Source organism: Salmo salar, chromosome 08 (assembly GCF_965601325.2).
Source record: "Salmo salar chromosome 08, fSalSal1, whole genome shotgun sequence".
NCBI lineage: Eukaryota > Metazoa > Chordata > Actinopteri > Salmoniformes > Salmonidae > Salmo > Salmo salar.
In genome coordinates this window covers 16,647,156-16,663,830 of record NC_138298.1, presented here as the reverse complement: position 1 = coordinate 16,663,830, position 16,675 = coordinate 16,647,156, and the positions used below count along the sequence as shown (strand labels likewise).

Below are 16,675 nucleotides of genomic sequence, written 5' to 3'. Positions count from 1 at the left end.
GTCCTGACTCATTTCTTTCCTCCCGCACTCTATTGTTCTCTACAGCTTTAGTTTGGTCACGGTAGCCTTGTTCATGAAGATCTGTCCTTCCAGCATCATCATTCCTATCACAGTTTCTGATACAAGAGTACTTTTCTTCTTCCCCTTCTTGTCCATTTTTCTTGTCTGAATTATCTCCTTGACTAAATCCAACCTAGTCTTGTTGAATGAACCATCCATTGGATATCTATTTTCTCCTGTCATCTCTGTCCAGACATGCCATTTCTTAAAAGTGAATGTAAATTCCACAGCGGGAAACTTCTTTTGATATATTCAACAGGCGTGACAGGCTTCATTGCTCCTATCTCGTCATTCTGGATTGACTGTGCCATGCTGCTCCGGCTTTTTATTTAGATAGTCTGCGTGTAATGTTTTCTCAATTTCTATAGGGTTATCCTAAAGTGGGTGTAATATGTAGACATATGCCTATATAAATTCTTCTCTATCTCCTTTCAGTATGTGTTAAACAACAGTGGGTGATACTGTAATCCTAATTCTACTTACACTTAATCCAGGCTATAGTAAATGGTTCTACTAAACTCAAATATATTTCACACACGGGCTTCACAGAGACAACCGCATGATAGACTTCAATTCCTAATATTATATCTTAAGGGTGTAGAGTAACAGTAATATGTTATACACCAGTGCCCCCTGGTGATAGCGTCACAAAGTAATTTTCTATGAAAATCTCTACAGAACTTCCTTGTAATAATTTGACTGGTATACTAAGGGTTGTACATTTTCTATACTGTCCTATGGTAAGAAAGTGTCACTAACAAATATGTTCAACCTTTTATTCAAATTACTTTTATTCCACCATTTGGCCATTACCCAAAACCGCCGCCATAATCCACAGACAAACAAACAAATGAAACATACAACGCACTATTCATAAACAACTCAACTCATTCACTGGGTAAATTTCACACAGAATTACCACTATTCATAAACAACTCAACTCATTCACTGGGTAAATTTCACATAGAATTACCTCTACAAAAATAAAAAAGAAACCACCCTCCCATAGGCCAAGGTGGCCTGGGTAATGGTCGCTGCATTACTACCTGAAATAAAATAAAATAGATGATTATCGCTGAACCACCTCTTCAAAACCAAAATAACTAGTATTGGGTAATTGTCACTGAATTACCTCTTTCAAAATAAAAAATAGATGATTATTATCGCTGAACCACCTCTCCAAAATAAAATAACTAGTATTAAGTAATGGTCTCTGCATTACCACCCGAACTAAAAATTAAAATCATCAATCATTCATTTCATTCATCATACATTGACATCATGCATTTCACCAATAGCCCGTTGTCATTTCCCCAATCTAGAATTCGACTATGTTATATTCAAAGTGTATGTATATATTTTAGAGTGAGTGAGGTGCCACTTACTTGTTAGAGGGAAACCACACCAGTAAATGCCAATTAATTACAGACTTAGATTAAACAGGTGTTTGCTTACGTTGTTTAATTAGCTCTGGCACCATGGTGTAGAATCTCCTCCAACCGGGGTGGACACTCACTCCTGGCAAGCTCGCCAAATGTTGGGGTAGGTTCCTTGTCAATCATTTGCTTATTGGTGAAATCATCAATCAGACAATATCTTTAAGTAAATCAATCAAAAACCTTTATTAATGCAATTACAGACAGAAGTTGACAACGGGAACATAGCACACATCTTTCCGAGTAAGTTCTGCTAAATATGAAAGGGTCCAAGTTGCTTTAATACGCTTGCAGTCAACACCTAGTGATGTAACTGCCTACGTCAACACCTTCTACTCATGAGACCAAGCCCATGCATATACAGTTATACAAACCTGCAGGAGAGACAATAGTTCCAGTGTTTTCTAAGGGCTCAGCAGTAATTTTCCACTCCCCAAGTTGCTTTATAGTGGTATGTCTGACTAGTCTCTTATCGCTTTCACTCCCCTGCAGGGTTCTGCGTCTTTGAATCTCTTTTAGCCTTGAGGTGCTTTCTCACAGACACCCTGTTTTGACTGCAATAACTCACACATCTCTCAGACCGTTTCTTATAAGAAGCAGAGACTAGAAAAGAACTGTGGAACAATATTAAACCTTATAATGCATATATATTGCTAATCTGTTGTCCAGGACCCTATAAATGTAGTGGGGGAGGGGTCTTATAGCCCTCCCCTTCTATTAATACAACATAAGCATAATCAATTATTATAATACATCAATCATTTGGTGCAGCCCCTATCTTGACCCCAAGGTGAACCCAATCACCCCAAACATAACACTTTGTATTCAGCAGTAGCGTAAAGTACTTAAGTAGAAATAGTTTGAAGTACTACTTAAGTAGTTTTTGAACTTTACTATTTATATTTTTTGACAACTTTTACTTTTTACTTCACTACATTCGTAAAGAAAATCATGTACTCTTTACTCCCTACATTTTCCTTGACACCCAAAAGTACTCGTTACATTTAAATGCTGAGCAGGACATGAAGATGGTCCAATTCACGCACTTATCAAGATAATACATGGTCATCCCTACTGCCTCTGATCTGGCGGACTCACTGAATGCAAATGCATCATATATAAATTATGTCTGAGTGTTGGAGTGTGCCCCTGGCTATTCGTAAATTTTCAAAATCAGGAAAATGGTGCCGTCTGCTTTGCTTAATATAAGGAATTTGAAATGATTTACTTTTACTTTTGATAGTTAAGTATATCTAGAACCAAATACTTTTACTCAAGTAGTATTTTACTTGAGTAACTTTCTATTAAGGTATCTATAGTTTATTCAAGTTTGACAATTGGGTACTTTTTCCACCACAGGTATTCAGGAGAAAAATGTAATTGCTTTGCCACATTTCTTGCAGTATTACTTAAGTGCCTTGTTGCAAACAGGATGCATGTTTTGGAATATGTTTATTCTGTACAGGCTTCCTTCTTTTCACTCTGCCAATTAGGTTAGTATTGTGAAGTAACTACAATGTTGTTGTGTCAGTGTTCTCCTATCACAGCCATTAAACTCTGTAACCATTTAAAAGTCACCATTGGCCTCATGGTGAAATCCCTGAGTGGTTTCCTTCCTCTCCAGCAACTGCGTTAGGAAGGTCGCCTGTATCTTTGTAGTGACTGGATGTATTGATACGCCATCCAAAGTGTAATGAAAGGAATATTCAATGTCTGCTTTTTTAATTTTTACCCATCTACCAATAGGGGGCCTTCTTTGTGAGGCATTGAAAAACCTCCCTGGTCTTTGTGGTTTAATCTGTGTCTGAAATTCACTGCTTGACTAAGGGACATTACAGATAATTGTATGTGTGGGCTACAGCGATGAGGTAGTCATTCACAAATCAAGTTAAACACTATTATTGCACACAAAGTCCATGCAACTTATTATGTGACTTGTTAAGCACATTTGTACTTCTGAATTTATTTAGGCTTGCCATAACAAAGGGGTTGAATACTTATTGACTCAAGACATTTCAGCTTTTCATTTGTAAAACTTTTGAAAAACATAATTCCACTTTGACATTACGGGATATTGTTTAGGCGAGTGACAAAAAATATAAATGAAATACATTTTACATTCAGGCTGTAACACAATATTGTATTACATGCCTTATATATAACACAATGTATGGACCTTGCACTTCAACGATTGACCCACAACTGCTCTTTACTGGATGCATCTATGTCATCTTGCTGCGTCTACCTTTAATCCAGGGTTTGATCTAAACGTCAGAAGCTATCGAGTGGAATGGTTACTTTCTATGTTATGGTGGAATGTTTTTTCTGCTGGTGCATCCTGAGGTATCTCCTCTCCGAGAACCTCTTCCCACAGTGAGTACAGGCGAATGGCCTCTCTCCCGTGTGGACCTTGAGGTGCATCTTCAGCTGGTGCTGGCGGGAGAATTTCTTCTCACACTGGGGGCAGCTGTAGGATTTCTCCCCCGTGTGGACTCTCTGGTGCCTGTTCAGGCTGGACGATTGTGAAAAACTGGCCTTGCACAGGTGGCAGCCGAATGGTTTCTCCCCCGTGTGCACCCTCTGGTGGATCACCTGTTTGCAGAAACTGAAGGCTTTCCCACAGAACAAACATGGAAAGCGCTTCTCTTTGCCACCGGATCTACTGATAGCATCACTACTACTGTCATTTGTCAATGGGCTTGTGTAGCCATTTAGTGTTGAGGCACTGGCATTGTCTGAGGTCTGGTTTAACATTAGGAGAGTGTGAGGAGGATGAAGGCCAGGGAGTGTCTGTGTTGTTGCAGGGTCCATGTTCCAGTTGATAGATCCTATAGAAGGCAGGTTGAAGGCAGCATCTGTTAGGGGGTTAACCTGAGGCTCCATCAGTCTCTCTGAATCACAACTATAGGAGCAGGACGGAGCATCGCTAGGAGAGTCTGTTTCTGTTCTCTCCTGCCGCATATGGATACCTCCCAGTCCCCGTGGACCAAATCTACACCTCGCCCTGTTGTCATGGAGACTAAGTTCGGTTGTTGTTTTGTGTTCGACTGTCTGTTTCTGATTGTGGTTAACAGTGTTGTTCCCCAGCCCAGACTTGAGGATGCTGTCCCATCCACTGACCTCCACTATGTCGCCTCTGGTCCTGACCTGCTCAGTGACGTTGTCCCCTGGGCTCTTGGCTGCACCGGTCTGGGAATCCAAAATTGTTGTCCAGTCTCCTCTGTTAGCCTCCAACCAACCACCTGCAGGAAGAGGTTACAAAATAGACTTTAAAAACATGGCAGAGAAAACTCTACATATGGAGTTTTTTGTTATTGTCAATTACCTGGTCAAGTTCATAGACTATAATGTCTGCTTTTACATGTAAACATAAGTTCTATTGATTGAATTTCACGAATGAAGAAAATATAGAAGAAAAGAAAATAGCCAGGCGCATCACTATTCCCAATGAAGATCTATTACTGTATGTAGGCAGGTAGCCTAGCGGTTAAAGCATTGGGCCAGTAACAGAAAGGTTGCTGGTTCGAATCCCCGAGCCGTCTAGTTGAAAAATCTGCCAATGTGCCCTTGAGCAAGGTACTTAATCCTAATTGCTCTAGATAAGAGTGTCTGCTAAATGACTAAAATGTAAATATGCATGTCTCCCTTACATCGCTCCCCCATCTTAGGTCCACTCAGCAGATCAATGCTCTCTGGTCCGTCTTCTATCGTCTCCTCTTTGACTAGCAGCAGATCATGCTTCTCATCCTCCATGTCTACTGACTGTAAGAGATACAGAGTGAGAGGATGTTGGATCAAGAAATCTGATATGAGCACCCTGCAATGGAGCATCTTCTGATTGGGCAATGAGGGATTGCTATGAGTACTATACAAACATGTTAGTTGATTTGATACTATGCAAACATATTGGTTGATTTGATTACTAAACACTCTCGAATGGTTTGATATTTCAAAGGCATGGTCTCACACTTAAAGAGCAACTCCACCACTTTTCAACCTCACTTTCATTATCTCCAGCACAATACCAGTGTCAACATACACTAAAAGTATATAGACACCTGCTCATAGAACATCTCTTTCAAAAATCATGGGTATTAATATGGAGTTGGTCCCCCCTTTGCTGCTATAACAGCCTCCGCTCTTCTGGGAAGGCTTTCCACTAGATGTTAGAACATTGCTGCGGGAACTTGCTTCCATTCAGCCACAAGAGCATTAGTGAGGTTGGGCACTGATGTTGGGCGATTAGGCCTGGCTCGCAGTCGGCGTTCCAATTCATCCCAAAGGTGTTAGATGAGGTTGAGGTCAGGGCTCTGTGCAGGCCTGTCAAGGTCTTCCACGCCGATCTCGACGAACCACTTCTGTCTGGACCTCACTTTGTGCATGGGGCATTGTCATGCTGAAACAGGAAAAGGCCTTCCCCAAACTGTTTTCACAAAGGTGGAAGCACAGAATCTTCTAGAATGTCATTGTCAAATCAAATCAAATGTTATTTGTCACATGCGCCAAATACAACAGGTGTACACCTTACAGTGAAATGCTTACTTACAAGCCCTTAACCAACAATGCAGTTTTAAGAAAATACCCCCAAAAAAGTAAGAGATAAGAACAACAAATAATTAGAGCAGCAGTAAATAACAATAGCAGGGCTATATACAGGGGGGTACCGGTACAGAGTCAATGTGCGGGGGCACCGGTGTCGAGGAAATTGAGGTAATATGTACATGTAGATAGAGTTATTAAAGTGACTATGCATAGATAATTACAGAGAGTTACAGCAGCGTAGAAGAGACCATTTTTAGAGCCTTCCTCTGACACCGCCTGGTATAGAGGTCCTGGATGGCAAGAAGCTTGGCCCCGGTGATGTACTGGGCCATACGCACTACCCTCTGTAGTGCCTTGCGGTCGGAGGCCGAGCAGTTGCCATATCAGGCAATGATGCAACCCGTCAGGATGCTCTCGATGGTGCAGCTGTAAAACCTTTTGAGGATCTGAGGACCCATGCAAAATCTTTTCAGTCTCCTGAGGGGGAATAGGTTTTGTCGTGCCCTCTTCACGACTGTCTTGTGTGCTTGGACAATGTTAGTTTGTTGGTGATGTGGATGCCAAGGAACTTGAAGCTCTCAACCTGCTCCACTACAGCCCTGTTGATGAGAATGGGGGCATGCTCTGTCCTCCTTTTCCTATAGTCCACCATCATCTCCTTTGTCCTGATCACGTTGAGGGAGAGGTTGTTGTCCTTGCACCACACTGTCAGGTCTCTGACCTCCTCCCTATAGGCTGTCTCATCGTTGTTGGTGATCTGGCCTACCACTGTTATGTCATCAGCAAACTTAATGTTGGTGCTGGAGTCGTGCCTGGCCGTGCAGTCATGAGTGAACAGGAAGTACAGAAGGGGACAGAGCACGCACCCCTGAGGGGCCCCCGTGTTGAGGATCAGAGTGGCGGATGTGTTGTTACCTACCCTTACCACATGGGGGAGGCCCGTCAGGAAGCTCAGGATCCAGTTACAGAGGGAGGTGTTTAGCCTCTTGACGTTACCCTAGGATAGGGGGCGCTACAGCGCATTTTGGAAAAAATTAGTGCCCATTTTCAACGGCCTACTAATCAAACTCAGAAGCTAGGATATGCATATAATTAATACCTGTGGATAGAAAACACCCTAAAGTTTCTAAAACTGTTTGAATGGTGTCTGCGAGTATAACAGAACTCATATGGCAGTCAAAACCCCGAGACCGATTGAAACAGGAAGTGGAATTCTGAATTGTGGACTCAACTTCACGTCGTTGCCTATTATTCACACCGTGAGCTATCGTTCATTGAGCACTTCCTATTGCTTCCACAAGATGTCCCCAGTCTTTACAAAGTGTTTTGAGCCTTCTACTGTCGTAACTCAGTGAATGAGACGCGTTGGAAATTGGTCACAGGGGGAGGGCCATCACCATTATGACGCCGGCGGCCCTGTCTACCCCCACCTTTCGAAACGTTTTGAAACACAATACAATCGTCCCCCTCGAATCTTTTTGGCTCTCTTGTTGAAACAGGCCCTGAAGATTTATGTTATACAACGTTTGACATGTTTGAACGAACCTAAATGGGAAGAAAAAAAAAATATTTCGAAACGGCTGTCCCGCGCCCGGCAGAGCATTTGGATACAGCATTCAGACGCGCTAACAACAGCAAGCTAATGGAACGTAAAGGATGGACTTTTTCGACCGAAAATACATCTGTTGTGGACCTGGGATTCCTGGAAGTGCTTTCTGATGAAGACAACTAAAGGTAAGCGATTATTGACAATATTATACAAGATTAGATGTGATATGTGATTGTTCCAAGATGGCGCCGAGCTAGGTTTACTAGCTCATTTTCTGAGTATCGCATCCCCTTTTATCGCTAAGTGTGATTACCCAGTAAAGTTATTTTTAAATCTGGTATGACAGGTGCTTTCAAGAGATATTCATCTATAAATCTTTAGAATAACAATATTACATTTAAAAAATGTTTTCGAATAGTAATTCAGTAAATTGTAGCACTGTTTCCCGGGATGCATTTGACGGGAAAATAGTTAGTCAACGTCAGACGCCGATGTAAAATGCTGTTTTCATATATAAATATGAACTCTATTGAACAAAAGAATGCATGCATTGTGTAACATGATGTCCTAGGTGTGTCATCTGATGAAGTTTGTAAAAGGTTAGTGCTGCATTTAGCTGTTTTTTGGTTATTTGTGATGCATGTGGTTGGTCGGAAAATGGCTATGTTGCTGCTTTTACGATGGACTCCTCTAACATAATCTAATGATTTGCTTTTCCTGTAAAACCTTTTTGAAATCGGACGACGTGGGTCGATTCAGGAGAGGTGTATCTATAAAACGATATGAGACAGTCCTATATTTGAAAAAAAATAATATTAAATTTCGTTATGCTAATGTCGCTAGGAGTTTTCGCTGGATTTTGATCCCGCATACGGGACGAGACGCTGGAGAGGTTAGTGCTACAGGTCGGTAGTCATTTATGCAGGTTACCTTAGTGTTCTTGGGCATAGGGACAATGATGGTCTGCTTGAAACATGTTGGTATTACAGACTCAGACAGGGAGAGGTTGGAAATGTCAGTGAAGACACTTGCCAGTTGGTCAGCACATGCTCAGAGTACACGTCCTGGTAATCTGACTGGCCCTGCGGCCTTGTGAATGTTGACCCGTTTAAATGTCTTACTCACATCGGCTGCGGAGAGCGTGATCACACAGTCGTCTGGAACAGCTGATGCTCTCATGCATGTTTCAGTGTTACTTGCCTCAAAGCGAGCATATTTAGCTCGTCTGGTAGGCTCATGTCACTGTGCAGCTCTCGGCTGTGCTTCCCTTTGTAGTCTGTAATAGTTTGCAAGCCCTGCCACATCCGACGAGCATCGGAGCCGGTGTAGTACGATTCGATCTTAGTCCTGTATTTACGCTTTGCTTGTTTGATGGTTCATCTGAGGGCATAGCTGCCGCTCCTTGAAAGCGGCAGCTCTAATCTTTAGCTCAGTGCAACTGTTGCCTGTAATCCATGGCTTCTGGTTGGGGTATGTACGTACAGTCACTGTGGGGACGACGTCCTCAATGCACTTATTGATAAAGCCAGTGACTTTTGTGGTGTACTACTCAATGCCATCGGAAGAATCCCGGAGCATATTCCAGTCTGTGCTAGAAAAACAGTCCTGTACTTTAGCATCTGCTTCTTCTGACCACTTTCTTTATAGACAGAGTCACTGGTGCTTCCTGCTTGAAGTTTTGCCTGTAAGCAGGAATCAGGAGGATAGAATTATGGTCATACTTGCCAAATGGAGGGCGAGGGAGAGCTTTGTACGCGTGTGGAGTAAAGGTAGTCAAAAATGTTTCCCTCTGGTTGCACATTTAATATGCTGATAGAAATTAAGTAAAACTGATTTAAGATTCCCTGCATTAAAATCCCCGCCACTAGGAGCGCCGCCTCTGGATTAGTGTTTTCCTGTTTGCTTATGGCTGTATACAGCTCATTGAGTGCGGTTTTAGTGCCAGCATCGGTCTGTGGTGGTATGTAGACAGCCACAAAAAAATACAGATAAACTCTCTAGGTAGATAGCGTGGTCTACAGCTTATCATGAGATACTCTACCTCTGGCGAGCAAAACCTCGAGACTTCCTTAGATATCGTGCAACAGCTGTTGTTTATATATTTGCATAGGCCCCCGCCCTGTGTCTTACCATTGGCTGCTGTTCTATCCTGCCGATGAGTGTATAACCCGCCAGCTTTATGTTCTTAATGTCATCGTTCAGCCACGACTCGGTGAAACATCAGAGTTTTTAATGTCCCGTTGGTAGGATATACGTGCTTTCAGTTCGTCCCATTTATTTTCCAGCGATTGAACGTTAGCTAGCAGGACGGAAGGCAAAGGCAGATTAGCCACTCGTTGCTTGATCCTCACAAGGCACCCTGATCTTTTTCCGCAAAATCTCAGTTTCCTTCTCCAGCGAATGATGGGGATCTGGGACTGTCCGGGTGTCTGTTTCGCTGTAGCGTTAAGATTTCCCTTCACTGGAACTAAGGGGCCTAGCCCGAACCATTAAAAACAGCCCCAGACCATTATTCCTCCTCCACCAAACTTAACAGTTGGCATTATGCATTGGGACATGTAGAGTTCTCCTAGCATCGGCCAAACCTAGATTTGTCCGTCGGACTGCCAGATGGTGAAGCGTGATTCATCACTCCAGAGAACGCTTTTCCACTGCTCCAGAGTCTAATGGTGGCGAGCTTTACACCACTCCAACCGATGCTCGGCATTGCGCACGGTGATCTTAGGCTTGTGTGCAGCTGCTCGACCATGGAAACGGCACATTTCTAAAGTTTAGTAGAAAAAATATATAAAATAAAAACATTCTACCCGATGACATAAAAGAAAAGTGATTTTCAAACACTAAGATTCGCGGTGATGTGGGGAGCAAGAAAATACCCTCCCTTGGGCTAGAAACTCGGTGCAGGTTTTGTTTTTTTACTTTCAATCCTACCCAGAGATGTCACAGAGAAGCGTTTTTTTTAGGACCTTATCTTTTTAACCACAGATCATAGAAACGGTCTTGTTTTCACATATGTGGACACTGATTTGGTGCTGGAAATGATGATTATGAGATTGAAAAGTGGCAGAACGGACCTTTAAGACGACATGAACCAAGACCGGGGCCGTATCCACAAAGAGTCTCAGAGTAGGAGTACTGATTTAGGATCTTTCCAATACAGTGCATTCGGAAAGTATTCAAACCCCTTGACTTTTTCCACATTTTGCTACATTACAGCTTTATTTTAAAATTGATTAAATATTTTTTCCCCCTCATCAATCTACACACAATACCCCAACCTTTCAGAAGGACAACCATCTCTGCAGCACTCCACCAATCAGGCCTTTATGGTAGAGTGGCCACTCCTCAGTAAAAGGCACATGACAGCCTGCTTGGAGTTTGCCAAAAGGCACCTACAGTAAAGGACTCTGACCATGAAAAAAAAATATTTTCTGGTCTGATGAAACCACGATTGAATTCTTTCGCCTGAATACCAAGCGTCACGAGGGAAAGACAAACGGGATCGAGGGAAAGACAAACGGCACAAAGTACAGAGAGATTCTTGACAGGACAACGACCCTAAGCACACAGCTAAGACAACGCAGGACTGGTTTCGGGAAAAGTCTCGGACTTGAACCTGATCGAACATCTCTGGGGAGACCTGAAAACAGCTGTGCAGCGACGCTCCCCATCCAACCTGACAAAGCTTGAGAGGATCTGCAGAAAAGAATGGGAGAAACTCCCCAAATACAGGTGTGCCAAGCTTGTAGCGTCATACCCAAGCAGACTCGAGGCTGTAATCGCTGCCAAAGGTGCTTCAAGTACTGAGTAAAGGGTTTGAATACTTATGTAAATGTGATATTTCAGCTCTGAATTTTTAATACATTTGAAAACATTTCTAAAAGCCTGATTTGCTTTATCATTATGGGGTATTGTCTGTAGATTGATGAGGGGAAAAAACAATTTAATCAATTTTAGAATAAGGCTGTAACGTAACAAAATGTGGAAAAAGTCAAGGGGTCTGAATACTTTCCGAATGCACTGAATTGAATTTACCACATGTGGACTCCAATCAAGTTGTAGAAACATCTCAAGGACGATCAATGGAAACACGATGCACCTGAGCTCAATTTCGAGTCTCATGGCAAAGGGTCTGAATACTTATGTAAATAAGGTATTATTATTATTTTTAATTTGCAAACATTTCAAAAAACCTGTTTTCACTTTGTCATTATGGGGGTATTATGTGCCGATTGATGAGGAAAAAAATGTTGTGTAAATTTTAGCTACGCAGGCAGCAGAGTGGGCAGCAGCTACGTAAAAATAATTCCAGCACATGCACAGAAATCTCTATCAATAGCCACGGCAAGTTGGGTTACAGATAATCGGGAATAGTATATATTTTTGTTCTTGTAATTTTACCCCCTTTTCGTGATATCCAATTGGTAGTTACGATCTTGTCTCATCGCTGCAACACCCCAACAGCTCGGGAGAGGCGAAGGTCGAGTCATGCTCCCTCGAACCCCAGGCTGTAGTGACGCCTCATCACTGCGATGTAATGCCTTAGACAGCTGTGCCACTATGGAGGCCCCATGACAGGCTTTTAAAATGTAATATTGGTGGACAATTTCAACTTAAAATATTTTTTAAAAGGCACTCATTTCATGGAACAACCCAGTTCACAGTGGGCTCACCTCAGTGAGACTGTGTGTGGTCCTGTACAGATCAGCTGGTTCCTCTTTTGGTTCAGGAGGAAGTGTAGTCTGGTTGTCCTCCATGACCATGATCCCCTCAGGCTTCCCCAGACCCTCCTCCTTCACCAGCAGCACCTCTGGACCCTCCTCCTCCTGGAAGAGAGGTGATACAGATTACACTCCTTCAGGTACATACATACACAGAAACACACTTTCAGCATGGAGTTATCCATCCCCACTACGTTTGAGTCCTATACTGTAGTTGCAGAATGACTTCATTGTTTTTAAACCCATAAATATGATGTTGTGGGTAAATAGAAGTCAGATATGATAAGTCCTCATCAGACAAACCTGACTAAACTATTTTCACATGTACAGTATGTGTTTGTTAGTGTGTGGGTATGTGTAGGCATTAGGGCTGTCAAACGATAACAATAATCAAGTCAATGACATTAGTAAATCGTATTAGTCAACATTTTTAAATGTGCTCAAATTTCTCCCCCTAAGAAAGACTTTTCCATTTAAAAAGTAGTGCATTGAGGTACAGGCATACGATGCTTTGATCGTAAGGGACGGAAACACAAAATGATCTACATCAGAATATTTTAATAGTATTTTCACCATAAACAACACAAAAGTCCCTAACATAGCTACAGCTATTAGTGCTCCCAATGTTTGTGTAGGCCTACTCCCTCTTATCAATGTTCTTGAAGTGTAACACTTGTACACAGTACACACACACACACACACACACACACACACACACACACACACACACACACACACACACACACACACACACACCATTTTAAGTACTGTTAAGGCATTCTAGGTAAAAAGAACTGTCTCTTTGGATACAAAGAACAAAGAGCTTTTAAACTGATGAAAGCATTGTAACCATCTGTACTGTTCAGATACCTTTACACACATAGTCCTACGCAGTCTCCCTCCCATTTACTCCTGCACTATTGACTATGATATTGTTGACTGCTTTGTTGGGAAAGAGAAAGAATGGCATTTCACTGGACTAGTGCACATGACAATAAAAACGTGAAACACACATCCTCTCTCTCACACACACACAATCATACACACCCCACTCTTGCATATGCAGCCTAACTTTGAAGCATATTTTTGAGGAGCCTATTCCTTTTCAGTTCTTCCTGTGCCATCCAAATGTGCATAGCCTAGTCAGTGGTCAAGTTATCAGGTTGCTAGGTAACATGACTAGCTAGCTAACCAATGGGGTTTGTTATCAAATCAAAAAACAGCAGCTTGCGAGTAGTTTAAAACCAATCCACATCTGAAAGAAAAAAACATAGCTCCAGTACTATTGGGCATAACTTTCACATGATTTTGGCTTGAGGCACACAGTCTTCAGCAAAAAAATTCCGTAGGTGAATGGAAGTAATCCAGGCATTTGTAAACATATATCCTACACAGTACAAACATAATATGTAACAGACTTTAGGCTTATATAACACGCAATGTCTGGATGCAAAATTCTACCCAGGAATATTCAACACTGAAATCTGTTACTCGTTATTCCAAATGCACCTGTGGATCTTTTCTGCTGATAACAATGACAATGTATACATTTGTCTTTAATGCAGGGTTTGATCTAAACGTCAGAACCTATCGCATGAAATGGTTTCTTTCGATGTTATAGATTGGAATGATTTTTCTGCTGGTGTATTCTGAGGTAGCTTCTCTCTGAGAACCTCTTCCCGCAGTGCATACAGGCAAACAGCGTTTCTCCCGTGTGGACCTTCAGGTGCATCTTCAGCTGGTGCTGGCGAGAGAACCTCTTCTCACACTGGGGGCAGCTGTAGGGTTTCTCCCCTGTGTGGACGCTCTGATGCCTCTTCAGGTCACCAGCCTCGGCGAAGCGCATGTGACACTGTGTACAGCTGAAGGGTTTCACCCCTGTGTGGACCCTCTGGTGCCTCTTCAGGTTGCCAGCCTGGGCGAAGCGCATGTGACACTGTGTACAGCTGTAGGGTTTCACTCCGGTGTGGACTCTCTGGTGGATCTCCACATTATGGGGGCAGCTGAAGCCTTTGTTACAGAACATGCAGAGGAACCGTTTCTCTTTACTATTGCACGATGTAGAGTCCCCTCTCTGAGCCTGGGCTCTAGTCCTGTCATTTGAGTTCAATACCTGATCAAAAACGACGCGGCCGTGTGAATCAGAAGGCTCCATCGACGTGGACACTGGGTCACAATCTCTGAACGCATGTAAAGGGGAGTGGATCGCAACATTTCGATTTGTCTCCAAGCTTTCCTTGTAATCTAAGACGTCACTGGTGTTGTCTAGCGAGTGTCCTTCTCTTAATTGAGTCTCGTCTGCATTCCATGTCTGAGGAGTGTTGCGCTCAACTTTCACAATAACCTCATCTACAACAATACCTTCCCCTTTCTTATCTAGGTACCTTTCAGAGTATACACTACTACTGTAACGGTTCCAGTCCCCTCTCATTGGATTAGTCTGTGTAGCTAATACCACAGGCATGTCACCAGGTATCATCTGTGTCTTTGTAGCGTATGAACAGGACGGATCATTGTGAGTCTGTAATGCATCACCTGAGTCCCGATTGGATAAAACTGTCCTCGGGTTAGCGTAAAGTAAATACTCTGAGTGGGGAGCAGGAGGACAGCCCAGTCGCCCCAGCCCCGTTAAAGTCTCGGTGTCTGTCTCTGACTTGAGTGCGGCGTTTGGCGTTCCACTGACCTCCGTGATGCTGTGTCGGGTCCTGGGCTGCACTGGGGCAGTGGTGGGGTCCTCCGTGACTACAGGGTGTGCTCCAGCCATTCCAGTCTGGATGTCTGTGCTGTGTCGTGGGTCCTCCTCTCCTTCAGACTGCTCCAGCTTGACCCCAGGACCTGCAGCCTCTGCATCTGCAGACTGACAAAGAGAGGAGGTTATTGGATAACAATGTCATAGGGAGGTCTCACAAGCTCCCCTATGGCAGATAAATGAGGATGTACATGTAAGCAAATTAATAGCTGAGGGGAGCCTTTCTGAAATAAAATGGCAACATTTGATGTACTGTAATTTTTATGCAACACTATTACACTAACCTCTGTCATGATAATGTGCTGGGTTGAGGTTCCATTCCCCTCATCATCAGTGATTGGTTGGTCATCTCTCCATGTATTGTGTCCCACTGGCTTCACAAAGCTTCTGTAGCCTCCAGTGCGATGTCCTTCACCTGAGAGAGTGATTGGGGGAAAAGAGGTGGTTAGGTTAGCTACTGTCAATGCTCAACTGTATATTGTATACTAAGGTAACATTTCTCATTACTTCTTGAAATACTATTTATTGATCGATGTATTATGTGTTACATTGTTTTCATTGAGTAAATAATAGGAAATGCAGTAAATTAATAATCTGGTTAGAATATGAGTGTTTTTGCGCCAAGATAGCTAAGTAATCAGGGGATATATTGCATACTATCCAAAAACTGACCAAGACCAAATTCTGGGTAACACATCTGAAAACATGTCCAGAGCGGAACGATGCGACAGGCCGCGCATCCTCGGCCTTCTGCAAAATGTACCTCTTGCCATTCCTCTGTATCGGTCGAGGATCTTGACACTACTGGGACGACTGGAGAGGAAGCGTTCTGGCATTGTTCTCTCTGCGCGCTCCCGTGCCACCTTCAGTTCCAGTAGTTTTCTCCGCAATGTCCTGTTTTCTTTCTGGCTTTGAGTTATTTCCAAACGAAACACTGCATAGTCGTCGTCTACGAGTTTACAGATCTCTGCAACGGCTGCATTCGCTAGCACCTCCATGATGGAGGCTATTTGAGTGTGGAACACCATACAGTTAGCCATTGTTAGCGAACGTTAGTAGCTAGCTTTACCTATATACCTTCTATCAACTAAATCGTCTCCAACACGAATTATACTCTATATGGGGTGAGAATGTGATGCTGTGCAGTTATGACTACTCATATTTTGAAATCCAGGGTGTTAATAAACGTCTAAGAAATTGTTCATGGTCACTGTGGTTCACTTCCGTTTACTACTTCTTCTTAAGTGGGGTTTAACGGCGGTTGGCATCCAATATTGATGGTGCATTACCGCCACCAACTGTACAGGGGTGAAAAAAGGAAACTGCACACGGTGAGAGTGGGAGATGTTTTTGATGTTATTTCTCTCTCCTTCAGTTCTTCAAACGTCAAACCACTGCCGCATCCACAATAATGCCCATCTTCCTTGACTTTCCCTCCACATTAGCTGTGCCATTGATCACCATTGCCATAAAAACCACAACGTCCACCTTCTTTACATACAGCATATCTGGATCCTGCCGGTGGGAGGCCAACTCTGCAGCCTGCAGAGGCCTACCTGACAACATCGGATATTCTACTTTTTCTATCCTTTCTACCGCCTCCGCATAGGAGACAGAC

General features: G+C 42.9%; 1 protein-coding gene across 1 annotated transcript; it reads right to left on the bottom strand.

Moving 5' to 3' along the window:
* Positions 1-826: 826 nt before the first annotated feature.
* LOC106610086 (uncharacterized) lies at positions 827-16,310 on the bottom strand. Its single transcript, XM_014209245.3, has 6 exons — positions 15,821-16,310; positions 15,342-15,472; positions 14,992-15,165; positions 12,261-12,413; positions 5,147-5,258; positions 827-4,738 (listed from the first exon to the last, which is right to left on the bottom strand). The coding sequence occupies exons 1-6, from the start codon at positions 16,095-16,097 to the stop codon at positions 3,798-3,800; spliced, it is 1,788 nt and encodes a 595-aa protein (XP_014064720.3). The 5' UTR covers positions 16,098-16,310; the 3' UTR covers positions 827-3,797.
* Between the last annotated feature and the right edge of the window lie 365 nt (positions 16,311-16,675).